This window comes from Marmota marmota, unplaced genomic scaffold (genome assembly GCF_001458135.2).
Source record: "Marmota marmota marmota unplaced genomic scaffold, marMar, whole genome shotgun sequence".
Taxonomy (NCBI): Eukaryota; Metazoa; Chordata; class Mammalia; order Rodentia; family Sciuridae; genus Marmota; species Marmota marmota.
Window position 1 is genome coordinate 4,875,115 of NW_026000205.1, and position 16,533 is coordinate 4,891,647.

The 16,533-nt window shown below is 56.0% G+C and overlaps 3 protein-coding genes across 3 annotated transcripts in view; 2 read left to right on the forward strand and 1 right to left on the reverse strand.

The window, feature by feature from the left end:
- Positions 1-7,404, forward strand: part of Ercc1 (ERCC excision repair 1, endonuclease non-catalytic subunit) — a gene marked incomplete at its 5' end in the record, with an annotated part of 23,009 nt that extends 15,605 nt beyond the window's left edge. Inside the window, 7 exons of the mRNA XM_048791240.1 lie at positions 262-368; positions 1,162-1,261; positions 2,380-2,456; positions 5,224-5,323; positions 6,535-6,606; positions 6,796-6,864; positions 7,310-7,404. Of these exons, the coding sequence (XP_048647197.1) occupies positions 262-368; positions 1,162-1,261; positions 2,380-2,456; positions 5,224-5,323; positions 6,535-6,606; positions 6,796-6,864; positions 7,310-7,363 (579 nt within the window). The remainder of the gene's footprint in view (positions 1-261; positions 369-1,161; positions 1,262-2,379; positions 2,457-5,223; positions 5,324-6,534; positions 6,607-6,795; positions 6,865-7,309) is intronic.
- On the reverse strand, positions 7,256-9,748 carry Polr1g (RNA polymerase I subunit G). Its single transcript, XM_015496704.2, has 3 exons — positions 9,497-9,748; positions 9,039-9,177; positions 7,256-8,897 (listed from the first exon to the last, which is right to left on the reverse strand). The coding sequence occupies exons 1-3, from the start codon at positions 9,516-9,518 to the stop codon at positions 7,505-7,507; spliced, it is 1,554 nt and encodes a 517-aa protein (XP_015352190.1). The 5' UTR covers positions 9,519-9,748; the 3' UTR covers positions 7,256-7,504.
- A 1,390-nt stretch (positions 9,749-11,138) lies between these two features.
- Ppp1r13l (protein phosphatase 1 regulatory subunit 13 like) overlaps positions 11,139-16,533 on the forward strand; it is a 15,582-nt gene continuing 10,187 nt past the window's right edge. Inside the window, exons 1-3 of the mRNA XM_015497009.2 lie at positions 11,139-11,295; positions 15,865-15,941; positions 16,025-16,268. Coding sequence (XP_015352495.1) covers positions 15,887-15,941; positions 16,025-16,268 — 299 coding nt within the window. The 5' untranslated portion in view covers positions 11,139-11,295; positions 15,865-15,886. The remainder of the gene's footprint in view (positions 11,296-15,864; positions 15,942-16,024; positions 16,269-16,533) is intronic.

The following is a 16,533-nucleotide window of genomic DNA, read 5'->3' on the forward strand; positions in this document are numbered from 1 at the left end:
GGGGGGGGGGGGGGGCCTGGTTCCAATGCACAGTACTGCAAAAGAAAATAAATGAATGGTTGCAGGCAGGCCGACCTGCCCAGGCTGGGGAGGAGGAGAGTTGTGGGGGGAGGTGGGGAGGTGGTAAAGACCCAGGTGTGAGGTGTGAGGTGGAGGCAGGTGGAGGGTGGAGGAGGGGGAAGAGGTGGCAGAGGGACCCTGCCTGGCCGCTGGCCCTGGTCCAGGGTCATCCTGTGGACGGCTCCTGCTCTTCCTCCCTCCCAGAGGGGCAACCCCGTGCTGAAGTTCGTGCGCAATGTGCCCTGGGAATTTGGTGAAGTCGTCCCCGACTACGTGCTGGGCCAGAGCACCTGTGCCCTCTTCCTCAGGTGAGCTCCGGGGCTTGGGGCACTGGCTGCCCTTCAGGGAGGGCTGCCCGGGAGGCCTGGAGTGTTGTGACCTAGCATTCTGGGCCATTCCACAGGAGACCTCTGCTCAGTCCTGCTGGCCCTGGGCCTAGTGTGGCCCTGTGTCAGGAGAAGGAGTCCTGGCTTGGGGGGGCCCAGAGCAGAGAGAGCAGGGCCTGGACCCCTGGTCTGAGGCTGGGCCTGGGGCCCTGGGCATGAGGGAGGAGGGCTAAGGCCTGAATTCCTGGGTCTGAGGGAGGAAGGTCAGGGTCACTCATGTCCCAGACATACCTGGCGAGGTGACAAGAGATGGATTTCTCTAAGCTCTATCTCAGTTAAACAAGTTCCCCTTCCAGCCTGGGCCCCTCTGCGGATGGATAGACAGAGGAGATGAAACTCCCTGATCCTGTCCTCCCTGCAGGCTGGAGGGTGACAGGTGCTGGGGACGATGGCTCTAGTCCTAGGTGGAGAAGCCCACTTCTGTCCGTGCTCTGCTGCCAGCTGGGTAGCATCCCCTGGCCCTGTGCATGTACTCTGGGGTGCCTGCTCCTGTCCTCCTGAAGCCCAGGTTTCCTCCCTGCTCAGTGAAGAAGCCAGGGGTCCAGCTGCCAGGAAGCCACGGCCAGGCTGCCGTCCTTGACACTCGCCTTCTTTGCAAGCCACTGATGCTGCGCTCATGGTGCCTGGTGTCCAGGCCACGGGGCAAGGAGTGCAGAAGGGGTTTCTGGGTTCTCAGGGAGACAGGCCCCAACCCACCATCTCCCCACCCTGCCAGCCTCCGCTACCACAACCTCCACCCAGACTACATCCATGAGCGACTGCAGAGCTTGGGGAAGACCTTCGCCTTGCGCATCCTGCTGGTCCAGGTGGACGTGGTAAGCAGGGTCACACGCCTCACCCTCCCCTACTGTGAAATAGGTGGTTTTGAGCCTCGCCATTATGAAGTGGACTGTTGAATCTTTTCCAAGAAGAAAGGCACGTTAAAACCTCAGTAAGGCCGGGAGTGATGGTGTGCGCCTGTAATCCCAGCAGCTCTGGAGGCTGAGGCAGGAGGATTGCAAGTTCAAAGCCAGCCTCAGCATCTTAGTGAAGCCCTAACCAACATAGTGAGACTCTTAAAATGAAAAATAAAAAGGGCTGGGGATGTGGCTCAGTGGTTAAGCGCCCCTGGGTTCAATCCCCAAGGAGCGCTCAGTGAGGAACCATTTTTCATATCTGAGATTGATGCAGGTTACTTACACCCTGTGTTGGCAGAGAGGTGGGACCATAAGATGATCTGTCTCCTTCACACCCCATCAGCCAGTCCCAGACCTCTGCCTCCTAAATATCTCAAGTCTACTTCGTCCTCTGTCCCTGCAGTCCTTACCCCAATCTAGTCCCTCGTCTCCTGCCTGGGTCCCTGTCCCTGCCTCCTTCCTGGTTTTATGGCCTCAGTCTTGACCCTTCCTGTCCTTACAGTGGCCAGAGAGGTCTTCCTAAAGAATACACCCCAGGTCAATGCTCCCTCCCTCCACTCTCCCCCAAGGCTCCTGGGTCCCCAGGGCCTTTCCGTAGCCCTGAGGCCTTGCACCACCACTGGTCCCCAGCCCTCCAGGCTCGCCTGCAAGCTCCCCTTCGCCACCTCCTCCTCAGTACATCCCCAACAGAGCGCGTCTGAGTTCTCCCACCCTCTCCCCTCCTTTCTGTGCCTGGATTTCCCATCCTGCCATCTGTGCTTCCTTTTCCCGGCCTCCTCCTCCTCCAGGAAGCCACTCATGACCACTCCAGGTCCTCATTCTCTGGGGACAGGTCTGTTCCCCTCATTAGACTAGGAGTCCAGGAGGGCGGAGCCCTGTGAGTCGCTGCTGGGTCCTAGTGCTGCCCAGCGCAGGGTCAGCACCCTGTGGGGGCTCGGAGGGTGAGTGAAAGGCTCTCCCCACCTTGAGCTCTGTGTGTCCAGACGGGAAGTCCCGCTTTCTGCCAGCTCCCTAATCCTGACTTTCTTCTCCGCCAGAAAGATCCCCAGCAGGCCCTCAAGGAACTGGCCAAGATGTGCATCTTGGCCGACTGCACTCTGATCCTGGCCTGGAGGTGAGACTGGGCCCCGCTCCCCTCCCCCACCTCCCTGCCACTCAGCCTTCCCTCCTTGTCCCTGGACACCCTGTGTGAGCCTGGTCCAGGCACTGCCTCCCTCTGGGCCTCGGTATCCTCAGCTGTGCACCGAGGTCCTCACTTCTCTCTTGGGGAGGTGTGGGCGCAGCCTGATGTGGGTCCCATGCTCTGGATAGCGTTAGGTTTCTGAGTTAGACGTGAAATGTGGCCTGGGCACCTAAAGACCATTTAAATTAGCTTTCCAATGGGAAAATGGATCCCTTCCTCACACCATAAGCAGAATTAAACCCTAAAAATGAGTTTTATAGCTCTTTTTCTATGTGTGGCGTTGAGGATGGAACCAGGGTCTCATGCAAGCACATGGAGTCACTCCTTCCAACCCTGTAGCTTTAAACTCAAAAAGAAAAACTACAATAAAAATTTTATGATTCTTTTTTTTTTTTTTTTTGGTACTGGGGATTAATCCCAGCAGCACTTAACCACTGAGCCCCAGCCCTGTTTTATTTAGACAGAGTCTCACTGAGTTGCTTAGAGCTTCACTAAGTTGCTGAGGCTGCCCTTGAACTTTCATCCTCCTGCCTCAGCCTCCCTAGCCACTGGGATTACAGGCATGTGCCGCTATGTGATGAATTTGTGATAGCCCAGGAGCCACTGTGAAGTCCCTAGTCTACCTCAGGGTTTGTTCTTTTCTTGTGCATTCTGTAGGATTAGACAGAGTTTTTTCATCCTGTTAAACCTACAGAATTTCCCATAAGAGAATGTCCCCAAATTGGAGTCTTTTGGATTCCAGTGAAAGCACAGAGTGAATTGTCCAAAGCATTTCTTGGGGGACTTGCAGAGTGGCCTGCAGCAGGCCCTGGAGATGGACGTTGACAGCCAGAGGCTCTGGGTGGGGGAGTGTGTCCACAGCCAGGGCTCAGGGCTGCCCTGATGAGGGCCTGAGGCTCTGGCTCAGGTCGGGGCCAGTTTCTTTCAGTGTTTTTGAGGCAACAACATCAACACCCTTATCTGCACCTGGGAATGTTCCAGGCCTTCTGCTGTCAGGTCACAGAGGTCAAGGCTTTCTGTGATCTTCGGTCAGGACACAGCAGGATGGTGTGTGATACCTCCGTGTCCTTCCTGGGTGTATCATTAGATGGACTCACTGCCCTAGAATGCCTGTGTCCACCTGTCCATCCCTCCCTTCCCCCACCCACCCCTGGCATTCTCGGATCTTGTTACAGTCTGTTGGCCCAGTGCCTGTGGCTGGGCTCCTGTGGCCTCTGTAGCCTTCCTTCCCTCAGCGACAGATACCTGTGGCTCCTTCACGTCTTGCCGGTGTTTTCAGCTCCCTTCTTTCTGTTTCTGTTTTTGCTCTGCTGGAGAGAACCAGCGGCTCCTGTTGCCAGGTGCTGCTCTACCTGCCTTCCCATCCCTCCCGTTTTCTCTGGATTACTTAAAATACCCGATACGATGTAAATGCTGTGTGAATAGTTGTTTACATAAAATTCTATTGTTTAGGGATTATGGCAAGGACAAAGCAGTCCGCACATGCTCAGTACAGAGGCCGGCATGGGGGGGGGGGGCCCAGCTGCGCAGAGCACATCCCAAGGAACTGTGGTGGCTCCTGGGGCCACTGCACTACTCACTGCTGTTTCAAAGGGCGGGAAAAAAAAAGGCCAGCCTTTCCTGGTGCTCAGAACCCTGAGTTACTCTGCCCTGCCCACGGGACCCTTTTTATCAATTTTAAAAGCAGTGTTTCAGGCTGGGCTGCAGCCCCAGTGCAGAGCCCTCGCCCAGCCTGAGAGAGTCTGGATTCTGTCTCCAGCGCCACAAAAGCAAACAAAGCTCTTCAAAAGCTCATTTTCCTCTGTGTCAGGAAGCTGAATGTTTAGTAGGCTGTCTGCATGCTGCACTTGAGAAAAGAAACTCAGTTTCTTGATTCCCTCCCTCTCATGCCAGCAAAAGGCAGAGCAGAATGCCAGCCTTCCTTCCAAAAGACTAATATTTCTTTTTCTTTCTTTTTTTTTGCACTGGAGACTGAACTCAGGGGCACTTCACCACTGAGCCACATCCCCAGCCTTTTTATTTTTTTATTTTGAGACAGGGTCTTGCTAAGTTGCTGAGGCTGGGATCGAACTTGCTATCCTCCTGCCTCAGCCTCCTGAGCCACTGGGAGTAAAGGCGTGCACCACTGCACCCACTAAGAGCAAACATTTCTTTTTTTTCAAATATATTTTTTAGTTGTAGTTGGACACAATACCTTTATTTTATTTATTTTTATGTGGTGCTGAGGATTGAACCCAGCATCTCTCACATGCTAGGCAAACGCTCTACCGCTGAGCCCAACCCCAGCCAACATTTCTTAAACAGGCTTCTAAGAGCCAGGCCCTGATGGTGGACATGGCAGTGACTTCTTTTATCATTACAGTCTATCACCCAACTTTACAGATGAGGAAACAGAGGTCCAGAGATAAAATCACTGGCCTAAGGTCACCCAGGTTGGAAGTGAGGCCTGAGCCCGGCCTGAGCGCAGCCTGAGCCCCAGCCTGTTGGGCTTCCAGGCTCTAGCCCTGAGCCAGAGGAGAACCACAGAGATCCCCAGATCCAGCAGGGATTCTGGCCAGGGCCATGGGGGAGCTGAGAACTTCCATTTTTGCATATGTTAGCGTTTGGAATTTACAGCATTAGCAATCACGACTGTGAAATGGAGCCCATCTAGAACATGATGGCCCTCACTTGGCTGATGTGTGTCCTGTCACCTCAGCCCCGAGGAGGCCGGGCGCTACCTGGAGACCTACAAAGCCTACGAGCAGAAGCCTGCGGACCTTCTGATGGAGAAGCTGGAACAGAACTTTGTGTCTCGGGTGAGGCCTCCCTCCCTCCCTCCCTCCAGGCACCTCCCATGCCTGCCTGGGTCTCCCTGCAGCTCCTGGGTGGCCAAACTTCAGTTCTGGTCCCAAGGCGAGTCCATCTGGGCTCTCCCTCCCTACCCTGTCCCCCTCTGCCTTCCCACCCAACGGCTCCCAGCGTGGTCTTCTAAGCGTAACACTGACCCTGTTCTCCCCAGCTCCCAACCCTGCTATGGCTCCCCAGTGCCCTGAGGGAAAGCCCGGCCTTGCAGTGCTGTGCAGGGCCGGTGTCCTCCCGGGCCTTCCTTATCCCTCTGAGCTTCCATATTGTTCCCTCCACCCAGTAACCTGCCTCATCCCATCGGGCATCCCAGCTCGGATGTTCCCTCCTCCAGGAAGCCCTCCCCAACCCCAGCCAGCAGAGGTTCTCCCTGTGCTCCCGTCCCAGGCCTGCCCACCTATCTCCCCACTGGACTTCAGCCCAGGAGGGCAGGGCTGGAGGTGACTCCAAGCCTGTCCTGTCCCCAGCACCCCCAGCACTCAGTAGACACTCAGGGAGTATTTGCTCAGTGGACTGTCAACTCTGGGTTCCAGTGAGGGACCCTGCCACTGGTGCCTTCCCTGGAGGTCCTCCTCGGAAGAAAGTGACAGCAGAAGGGCCTGGGTCAGTTGGATCCTGCATCCCAGCCTCCTCCTCCAAGCCTGCACAGCAGTTCCAAACCCATCTCCTGAGGCAGGGAGGAAGTGACTTCCCCAGGTCCCACAGCTAGGGACTGGCAGGGCTGGGGTCTGAACCAGGGCAGCAGCCAGTACACCCAGGCACGCGGCTGTCACGGTGCTGGGGTGGGGCAGCATCTAAGCTGCACCCCAATCCATGTCCACAGACACCGGAGTCTTCTCGGTATTCCTGGGAATCTAATTTGCCCAAAAATGGAGGCCAGAGCGGTCAGCTCCCTTACCCTGGCTCATGCAGGGACAGGTGGTGGTGGACTGGTTTTGTACCCTGGGCGGAACCAACTCCTTCAGATAAGCAGGATTGATCTCACGTGTCCCACACCCTTGGCTAGTTGGGATCACCCTGATATGGCCTTTTAATCAGTCCTCCCCCAGAAAAAAATAAAACATTTATTGAGAGCCTCTTGCACAGTAGACAGTCTGGGGACCCAGCAGTGGCCCAGCCCTGCCCTCCGAGCTGTCTTACTGGGCTTTCTGCTGCTTCCTTCCAGGTCACTGAATGTCTGACCACCGTGAAGTCAGTCAACAAGACGGACAGTCAGACCCTCTTGGCCACTTTTGGAGTAAGGACCAGCTGCCCTGCTCTGCCAGGCGCTTCCCCTCCTTCCCTTTCCTAAGAAGCCCACACCCTGCTGCATCCCAGTCCCCTGCATTCCTCGAGTCCCCCCAGCAGCACCCAAGGCCCTTCACCAGCTGGGCCAGGGTGGGGTCCAGTGTTCACCTGCCCTGACCCTTTGCCTCCACCCTCCCAGTCCCTGGAACAGCTCATGTCTGCATCACGGGAAGACCTGGCCTTGTGTCCAGGCCTGGGCCCCCAGAAGGTAAGTGTGCTGGGAAGGGACTTGAGGGGAGGGACCCTACACCAACCAGACCTCGGATCCCAGTGTTCAAAAGTCTCCAGAGGCCCAGCAACCATCTGCCTGTATTTATTTTAATTTTTTAAGTTGTAGATGGACAGAGTACCTTTATTTATTTATTTATTTTCATGTGGTCCTGAGGATGGAACCCAGGGCCCCACACATGGTAGGCAAGCGCTCTACCACTGAGCCCCAGCCCCCACCTGCCTGTGTTGCAGATGGCGAGACCTGTCCAAGGGGATGGGGACTAGCTGAGCCTCGCACAGCCAGTCTAGGGGACAATCCAGATGGGCTGCTTCCCTCCCATCTCCCCGACCCTGCAGGCTGGGAGAAAAAGCCAATACCTCACTCCACGAGCAGCAAACACGTGGCCCCTTTAATGAGTGGTTCCTTTCGCTCCCCACCCCAGGCCCGCAGGCTGTTTGACGTCCTTCATGAGCCCTTCCTCAAAGTGCCCCGATGAACAGCTGCCACCTCCAGCGTGACAATAAAGCATTCTCTGGGGCCAGGCTCCTGCTGGGTTGCTGGGGCAGGTTCGGGATTCGCCTGGGGTCTGGGTTCGTCGCTTTGCTCACCTTCTGATGCCCTGGGTGGTTTTGGTTCCTCAGTTTCCCTGGGGGAGGGCTGCAGGCTCCTGCTGAGGCTTCCTCTTGTGCTGCTTCTTCTTTTCTGGTCCTGTGGGAGCCGCCTCCCTGGGCTCCAGATTCAGCAGTGGCCCTGGAATCTCCTCCTGGGGCACCCCCTCTGGCATCTCGCCACCTTCCTGACCCCGCGGTTTCTTCCTGGTCAGTCCTGGTGCTGCGCTGACCTCAGGCTCCACGGTCCCCCACGGTGGCTCAGTCATCTCGGTCTCTGGCTCTGTCATTTTGTGCCCCTTTTCTCTCTTCTTCTTTTTGGTAGATGCTGGAGCTACTTGAGGCTCAAGGTCACCTGGCAGCTCAGACTCTGCCACCTCTGTCGCCGGCTCCAGCATCACACCTTGCCACTTTTCTTTCTTCTTTCTCTTCTTGGAGGACACCAGAGCTGCCTCGGCCTGAGGCCCGTCGTCGTCACCTGGCAGCTCGGGCTCTGCTTTCTGGGGACAGAGCACCAGAGGCGGCCTCTCTGGCTCCCCAGCCTCAGCCCCCGACTCCGCCCCTGCGCTCTGCCTCTTTTTTTTCTTCTTCTTTTTGGGGGGCAGTGGGACGGCTTCCTCCTGCAGCTCCACCTTCACCTGTGGCTGAGGCTCGGCCACCGTCCCCTCCACCAGCTCCACTCCTGCCTCTTTTTTCCTCTTCCTCTTCCTGCCTGGGGAAGGGGCTGCCTCTTCAGGAGGCTCTGTTTTCACCGCCAGCTCTGGCTCGGCCATCTGTCCTTCTGGTTCTGGCACCCCGACCTGTGGGTCAACTGCTTCGGCCCCTTTGGGCTTCTTCCTCTTCTTCGTGGTGGGTGGGACTAGGACTCCCAGAGGCCCCAGCAGCTCAGCTGTGGGCTCTATCATTGCAGGCTCCGCCACCTCTGTTGGCAGCTTTTTCTTCTTCTTCTTCCCAACATCTACTTTGAGGGACCTCAGAGTTGGGTCCACCTCCAGGGCCTCATACCCATTCACTGCCTCCTGGGAGGCCTCGGCCTCTGGCATCTGCTTCTTCTTCTTCCTCTTCCCCAACACAGATGGCTTCAGTGCCAGAGTTGACCCAGGCCCTGTGACTGGTGGTTGCCCCCCAAAGGCGCAGAATCGAGGCCTCAGGCCAGGGGGGATCTGTGGTGGGGGGTTCATTGGGATGGGCTGCAGAGGGGTCCCTGATAAGGATTTTTGGGGACTCTCAAAGATCCTTAGGCTGCCCTGGGGGGTCGGGGCACAAGTAAGTCCACCGCCTGCATGGGCTGAAGGAGCCAGCAGGGTTGCTTCTCCTGCCCGGGGACCGCTGCTGCTGAGGACCTGATAGCGCAGCCGCTGTCCTGCCAACTTGCCCTTCACTGTCTGGGAGCCAGAGAGAGGCACCAGCCGCCCGTTGAGGCTGAGGGGAGAAAGGGAGGGGAGAACCTTGGTCAGATCTGTTTGTAAGTCACTGGATTCTTCAGAAATGCCCCTCCAAACACCCTCCAAGTGCAGCCTCTGGAGTGGGGAGTCTTCCCGGGAGGTGGGTGGGACCACTCACCATTCTGGAGCAAAGTTTGCAGGGGCCTGGATAAGCCACAGCTGGGTATCTGGGCCAGACAGCTCCTCCAAGGAGAAACGGGGTTCTGAGGCTGGGGGTATCGCTGTGTAATCGGGGGGACAAGAGAACCGAGCAGCACCTGCGGGAAGAGAGGAAACGGGGATCTGTCGACATCCAATCCTGAAGGCCGCCCACCAATCCATTAGTCCCAACCTCCCGAGTGTCCCGTTCCCTCCCCGTCAATCCCGTGCCCACCTCTTCTCCAGGGGCGTCCCCACACCACCCCTGGGGGCGCCCTTCTTTCCACGGGTATTCCCCCCCAGTATTCGCCGTCCACATCCTGGCGCCCTCGTTGGAAGGTTCGCTCTCCCCATCTCCGGGATGCCCCGTTTTTCGCCAGAACTTTCCCGGGCACCCCTTTCTCCCCGCCCCCAGCCCCGGTCCACACGCCCGCTCACCGGCGGACGGGGTCGCCGCCATCCCGAGCCCCCGGCGGAGCGCAGACCCAGCAGCCGACTTTGAGCGGACCCCGCCGCCGACCACGTGGCTCAAAGTGGGCGGGGCCTCTTTCCGAAGTGCCCAAGTAGCGTGGGAGCGTGGGGGGTGTCGCTCGACGCCCGTTTGCTCCGTTGGGCAGAAATGAGGGACGTTTCCACGTGTATAGAGCAGACCAGCAAGGAATGACTATATTACCAAAATCTCCAGAAAGAAGGTGGTTCACTGGGCCGCGGGAGTCAGTGCCGCGCCAAGTCTCGGCCAGCCTCCCCCACACTATCTCAGATATGCATTATTCCGACACGGCCTTAAAGGGGCAGTCGCAGAGATAGGCTCTAACTCTTAAAGAGACAGGAAGATCGATTGGACTGAGATTCCTAAAAGAAGCAGGTAAGGATCCTGGGTGGCAGGACTGTGCTTGTAACGTTAGAATCTCCTCTGGAGAAGCTTGGATGCCTTGGAAATTTAGGAATTAAGAGAAAATTCGAAAAATGGAAGAATGGGGTAATTTTCCCAGCAGGGCTTTAAGTAACAGCTAGGGGGCGGGGCTTCTGGATTCTGGGGTAGCGGGAAACACAAGAGGAGGAGCCTGAGGGTCTGGGGGGCGGAGCCTATGAAGCGGGACTCGCGTGGAACTGGAACTGTGCGGACGAAGGGGCGGGGTTCGTGGATCAAAGCAGATTCGTAAATGCTCTAGGGGATCAAGTCTAGTGCTTGAGAAATATCCCCTATGGCTTTGAGTAAGGGTGAGGGGACAGAAGTTCTCATTGTCGACCCCTCCTGCCCCGAGGCGCCTATAAACAGCCGCACGTGGGTACGGATTTGGGGGACATGCCCACGCCCCTTCCCACCAGAACTGCACCGCGTGGGGCGGCGGGTGGAGCTTCGGGACAGTGGCTAGACAGGGTGACCCGACTGCATTCCTGGCCAGTGTGTCAGCGCCGCTTCCCGCCCCCTCTGCGGAGATTTTGGATCCAACTCCAGACATGGGGTTCCCCCTTCCTCTGCGGCTTTCCAGAGGGTCAAGGGGAATGGGAAGTGTTCTTTCCGCCTGGGATCTCCAAACAGTGACCCGCGTGTGGGAGAGAGAAACTTTGGGGAGCCATCCCTTATGGGCTCCGAGACTACAATTCCCAGAGGATCCGAAGCCTCGAGGCGCCGGACGTCGGTCGCGCCTGCTACTGGGGATTGTAGTTTAGCCCTATTGGGCTCTTGCTGGAAAATCCTGGGATGTTCATTCCGCCGCTTTTCACCCACCCGGAGATTGAAATTCAGAGACTCAAGGGGTTACAGATTTGGCCTTAAATCTGTGGATTGGAGCCTGTGACTTTCCCTATGCTCCAATTTTCCACCCCTTTAGTGGCGTCCAAATCTTCACTCAGGAGAGGGGAAACTGAGCCTGGAGGGGTGAGGAAGGGCCCAGGAGTTCGTCTTCTGCTTCTACCTGAGGTGGGAGTCTCGACCCTTCTGTGTCTTGCTGGCCGGATCACCTTTGGCTTCTGGGCCTTGCTCTTCCTGTCTGTGAAATGGATTTAGAGTGAATATATATGGGAATGTCTGCGTCCTGCCCCTCTGGGACTACAAGTCCCAGGGTGCTTGACGCGATCTCTGCCCGCCCCCCCCCGCGGGGACCCGCCTCCCTCCAGCAAGAGTCACGTCGTCTAACCTGTTCCGTGCGCCTGCCCCGCCCCGTCCTCGGCTCCCAGCAGCTGGAGCTGGAGCCGGAGGAAGACCCCCTGGTGCCAGGATCTGCCCCGGACCCGTGAGTTTCCCCCCTCAGGGGTCCAGCGACCCCTAAAGAACCAGACACCATGTCCCTGGGGGAGGGAAGTAGGAGGGGACTTGGACGCCGGGTCCCAGGGCCAATTTGGGGTGCGCAGATGCCTGGGTGCCTGGAAAAGAGAACTAGGATACTAGGATGCCTGAATTACTGGGTGAAAGGAGAAGGGGTTTGGATGTCTGAGTTCTTGGAATGGAGGACTCAGGTCCAAAGGGGTCCAGTGAGACATTCGAGGAGGGATTCCTGAGTCTCTCGAGTTGCGGACTTTTGGAAGTCCGAGTCTTTGGGAAATATTAGAGCCTCAGATCCCTGAATCTTAGGCAGAAATGGGAGGCTTGGACGAGGGTGGAAAGAGTGGTCACTCTACCGTCGTCCTCCGGCTGCCTTCTGGACTGAGCCTCTAGGTCTCTGAGCAGAATTAAGGGTGTGTCGGAGATAGTGGAAACTGGTCTCTGAAATAGACCAGGACAGGTACCCTGGGTCCCTCTGGAGGGTATGCCCCTGCCCTCCCTGCACTTCCAGCTCTAGGGTGGGGGCAGGGGGGTGAGAAAACTGGGGAGGTTCTCCAATCTCCCTTGTGCCGCCGAGCGAACCCCAACATGTCATTAACTGAGGCGTCAGACCTGCCTAACCAGAGGAGGGACGTCAGCCCCAGGGAGCCCCCTGGTGGGGGTGGGGGAGCCTCCTATTGCCCCATGGGGATGGGAAACTTCTGGGGGTTTGCAGAGGTCATTCTAGAGCCTAGGGCAGAATTCCAGAATGGGGGTTTGGTCTGCCACGGAAGCATTGCACGAAGAAGAATTGGTAAACTGAGGCTTAGAGGTGACAGCAGCGTTAGGGGGTCAGGATTTGACCTCTTCCTTCCGGTTATGGCAGCTCTCTGGGGTGGGGGGCAGGATTCCACCAGATTGTCTAGCTAAACTCCCTCCCAGAGCTCCTTGTCCTGACCCTGGAGTGCGAAATGTCACCTCTACTCCCACAGTATGACCTGAGGTATTGTGAGAGATAAGGGAGGGATAGAGGCTAATTCTGGAGGTGTCTGTCCTTGAGGCCGGGGGAGGGCAGGGGCAGGCAGACACCTCCCTCTTTCTCTCCCCCTTTTCTCCACCCCTATGCGTCATGTGGGGGGGATTAAACAGGGAGGGGGGGTGTTTGCTAATGTCTGGGCTTGAAGGGCATTTGGTGGCAGCCTGAAATAAAATTAAAAATAATAATTTGGCTGCCAAAACGGCTCATGTCATGCCAGGCTCAGGTCTGGCAGGTAGACAGGACGGACCCTATTGTCTAGAGAAGTCTCAGGCAACCTCCCAAAAGTCGGACCTGGGCGTTACACCATGAAGGATGCTTGCTGACCCAGGAAAGGACTCCTCCCTACCAGTGGGGAAATTGAGGCTGGAGAGTGGACACTGGCTCTTGCCAGCTTCTGTCTGGAATCTTTCAGGGCTCTCCCTGTCCCAGTCCCCAAGTTACTGGGCATGATCACGGGGCAGAACTCAGGAATGTACAAGAGGAGTTTAGAGCTCTGTGATCCTTAGGCAAAGAAGCTGAGACCAGAGGCATTGAAACTTAGGACTTTTAAAATCTCAGAGTTGAAAGGGCCCTTTTGGGAGAAAAATGACTTAGGATCTTGAGCCCTCACTTGGCCTGACCCTGTGTTATCTTAATGAACCACCAAGAAAGGCTGTTGATTTAGAATTCTGGATGTGTGAAATTTATTTCAACACTGTAGATCAATCAGGTCACCCGATCCTCACACCCTTTTGAGGTGAAAGTATTAATTCCCCCATTATACCCAGGAGGCAACAGGTTCAGAGAAGCTAAATATCTACTGGAGGCAGAGGCTCAGAGAGGGGAAGTCCCTAGCCGGTTCCAGAGAGGGGAAAATAAGCCCCAGCCCAGGACAAAGCTGGAGGAATCTCATCTAGGTGTTCCCAGCCTATTCCGACACCCTGATTTCGTCCTTACTGAGGACGATTCCTCCAGGAAGCCCACAGGATCTTTAACCCCAAAGAACCTGGCTGGGGTGCAGAGGGGGCGTGGAGAGGAGAACCCAGGGGAGGATACCTGGGGGTGGATGGGAGCCCGCGGGACGGGGAGCCGAAGTTGGAGGGCTGCCCGGGGAAGAGGACCTGAGGGCGGAGGGCAGGGTCAGGAGCCTGGGAACAGAGACGCGGCCCGCGCCCCGCCCGGCCCCCTCCTCTGCCCCGGGAGATGAGCACCTGCCCGGGCCCGCCGCGCATTCCCGGGCTCTGAGCTCAGGCGCTGTCCGCCCTCCCGTCCGGGATCGGGCGGTGACAGTGCGCCCTCTGGCGGTCCCGGCACCAGCCTCCAGGACAACCCCACACCCATTGCTGGCATTTCCTTAGGATGTCAGCATGGAATCTGAGAACCTTAGACTTTCGGAAATCACGCAGTCCCCCAAAAGAACCGCTGACTGTCGAATGCTGGCACTGAAGGCCGCACAAAATTGATCGTTTTTATATTTTGACAGACGCAGTGATTCCTGGGTATCCCTGAGATTCTAAAAGTCCCGAGTTTTGATTCCTATAGCCTCTACTTTCTGAGGCCTCAATTCCCAGAGCCCTGAATTCCTACTGCTCCTTCAGACCAGATGGATCCTCACAATAGTCCTAAGAGGTGAAGAGTTATTTATCCCCATCTTACAGGTTAGGAAAAGGAGCCACACTGGCCAGGGTCTGAACGAGATCCTGCCATATTTGAAAGAAGGGAGTCTGGCTCCTTTCTTGTGCTTTTATCTGCTGTAGACTTCTAAGACAGTGCCATCTCTAGAAAGTGGAATAGGAAGACAATTCTGGGCTAGCCACATTAGAGAATTCTAGAATGTTCCAAAGATAGAATCTTGGATTTAGAACTTGCCAACAATTCTCAAGTTGAGGGACTCCGTCTCTGTAGAACCTTAATTACAATCTCAAGTTCCCTACATCTTCAGAATGGAGGCCTCTTAGAGAAGGAATGGGCTTCTTAGGATAGCCTTCTCCTTCTACTATGGGGAAACCCAGGCCCCAGAGTGGAGAGGACTCATGGCCCAAGGTCACACGCTCCCACTACACCCAAATGAGCCGCCAACTCTAACAGGTTGTGTTTCCGGGGTTTCCCAGACAGAGGCTGCTATCGGCATGCCACAGCCCGCCCTGCTACCCACATCTTATGGCCAAAGCTAAGAGGTCAATGTAGCAAGGAGGTGACAGGGCTGTCAGGCGTGGTGGCTACCATGGGGATGGAGATGGGGCTGGCTTTACCGGTTCCTGGTGGCCTCCCACTGGGCCAGTGGCCACAACTGCCCATCCGCTGCTAGCCACCTCCCTGTTTCTCCTCCTAACAATGGGTCACTGTGAGCCAGGCCTCCCCTGGATGGGGACTCTTGAGGAGAAGAAACAGCAATCACTGCCCTCTGGGACTCCTCCAGTCTCGTGGAGAAGACACAGAATTAGCATGTTAGAACCTGATATGAAACCCAGTTCTATAGACTTCTTGCAGGGTGACCTTGAACAAAGATTTCTTTTTTTTTTAAATTTTTTTTTTAGTTGTAGATGTACACATTCCTTCATTTTATTTATTTATTTTTATGTGGTGCTGGGGATTGAACCCAGTGCCTCACATGTGGGAGGCAAGCTCTCTGCCACTAAGCCACAACCCCAGCCCATTGAACAAAGATTTTTAAGCTTAGGGTGCTTTTGACCATGGAATGAGGTTTGGCGTGCAATGCATTTAGCACAGTGGCCCTGCAGTCAATTTTGGTGCTGGGGATTGAATCCAGGGCCTTGTGCATGCGAGGAAAGCTCTCTACCAACTGAGCTATATCCCCAGCCCCTCAATCTTGTTTTTATTTCATTAAACTGAAAGTAATGAGTATGGACTCTGGGATGTATTAGACGGTGCAATTATTATTTTAAATAAATACCTCTAACATCTAGCACAGCATCTTCTGGTGCCTATCAGCACAGTAACTGATAGTTGCAATTTTATTCAATGTTCATTGGCACATAGTAGATGATCAATAGATACTTGTTGAAGGAATTGATGCATTTTTTATATTAATTTTTTTTTAGTTGTAGATGGACAGCATTTCACTTATTTATTTTTATGTGGTGCTAAGGATCGAACCCAGTGCCTCACACGTGCAAGCATTCCAGAACTGAGCCACAGCCCCCCCCCTTTTTTAGTTGTAGTCAGACACAATACCTTTGTTTTATTTATTTTTTTATGTGGTGCTGAGGATGGAACCCAGTGCCTCACACGCGCTAGGCGACTGCTCTACTGCTGAGCCACAATCCCAGCCCCTTGATGCATTTTATTAGGGCAGAGATAAAGAGATGAACAAGGAACCGCTAAAGAGAGAAAAGTGTCTGAAGCCTTCTAGAACCGATTTGGACTTCTAGGTAGTGAGTGAGTGGACTGGGCTTTTGAAGGAGTGGACATTTCCCATCTGGGAACTGGAAGGGTAAAGCACATCTGGCGGAAGGAACGAAGAGTAGGAGGCGCCCCGCGGTCCCCGAGGGTGAGGTCTGAGACCGCTCCCCCACCACGCAGGCGCCCCGCTCCGGCTGGCACCATGGACAGCGAGGCATTCCAGAGCGCGCGGGACCTTCTGGACCTGAACTTCCAGTGTGAGCTGGGATCGGGGGCTGGGCTTGCGGGGGCAGGGCCCTGCCAGGAGGCCCGGTCCTGACCCTCATTCCCGCCTGCCCAGCGCTGGCCATGAAGCACATGGACCTGAAGCAGATGGAGCTGGATACGGCGGCGGCCAAGGTGGACGAACTGACTAAGCAGCTTGAGTCACTGTGGTCGGACTCGCCAGCTCCTCCTGGCCCGCAGGGCGGAGTCCCCCCTAGGGTGAGCCGGGTTCCTGCCCTGACCCCGGAAGCCAGCTTCTCTTCTCTCCATACCCCAGGTCGGAGGCTTGGATTTCAGTCAAGGCTGCCCCCAATGGTTGTGTAGGTCGTAGGTATTCAAGGACACTTGAAAGAGAGGACCAGGGGAGGTGGATGACCTACAGGATCCCGGGAAGCAAAGGGGCCTTTTCCCAGGTCGCGCAAACAGTGATAGGCTAGCCTCAGCCCTAAGTCTGGGCTCCGTCCCCAGCACAGTTCATCTGAGCTCGCTGTGCCAAAATTTCCACCCCGGTGCTCTCCTCTGGGTTGACCTTTGGTGACCTCTTTTGATTCCACCGCCCCCACCCCACCCCTCCGCTAATGTATC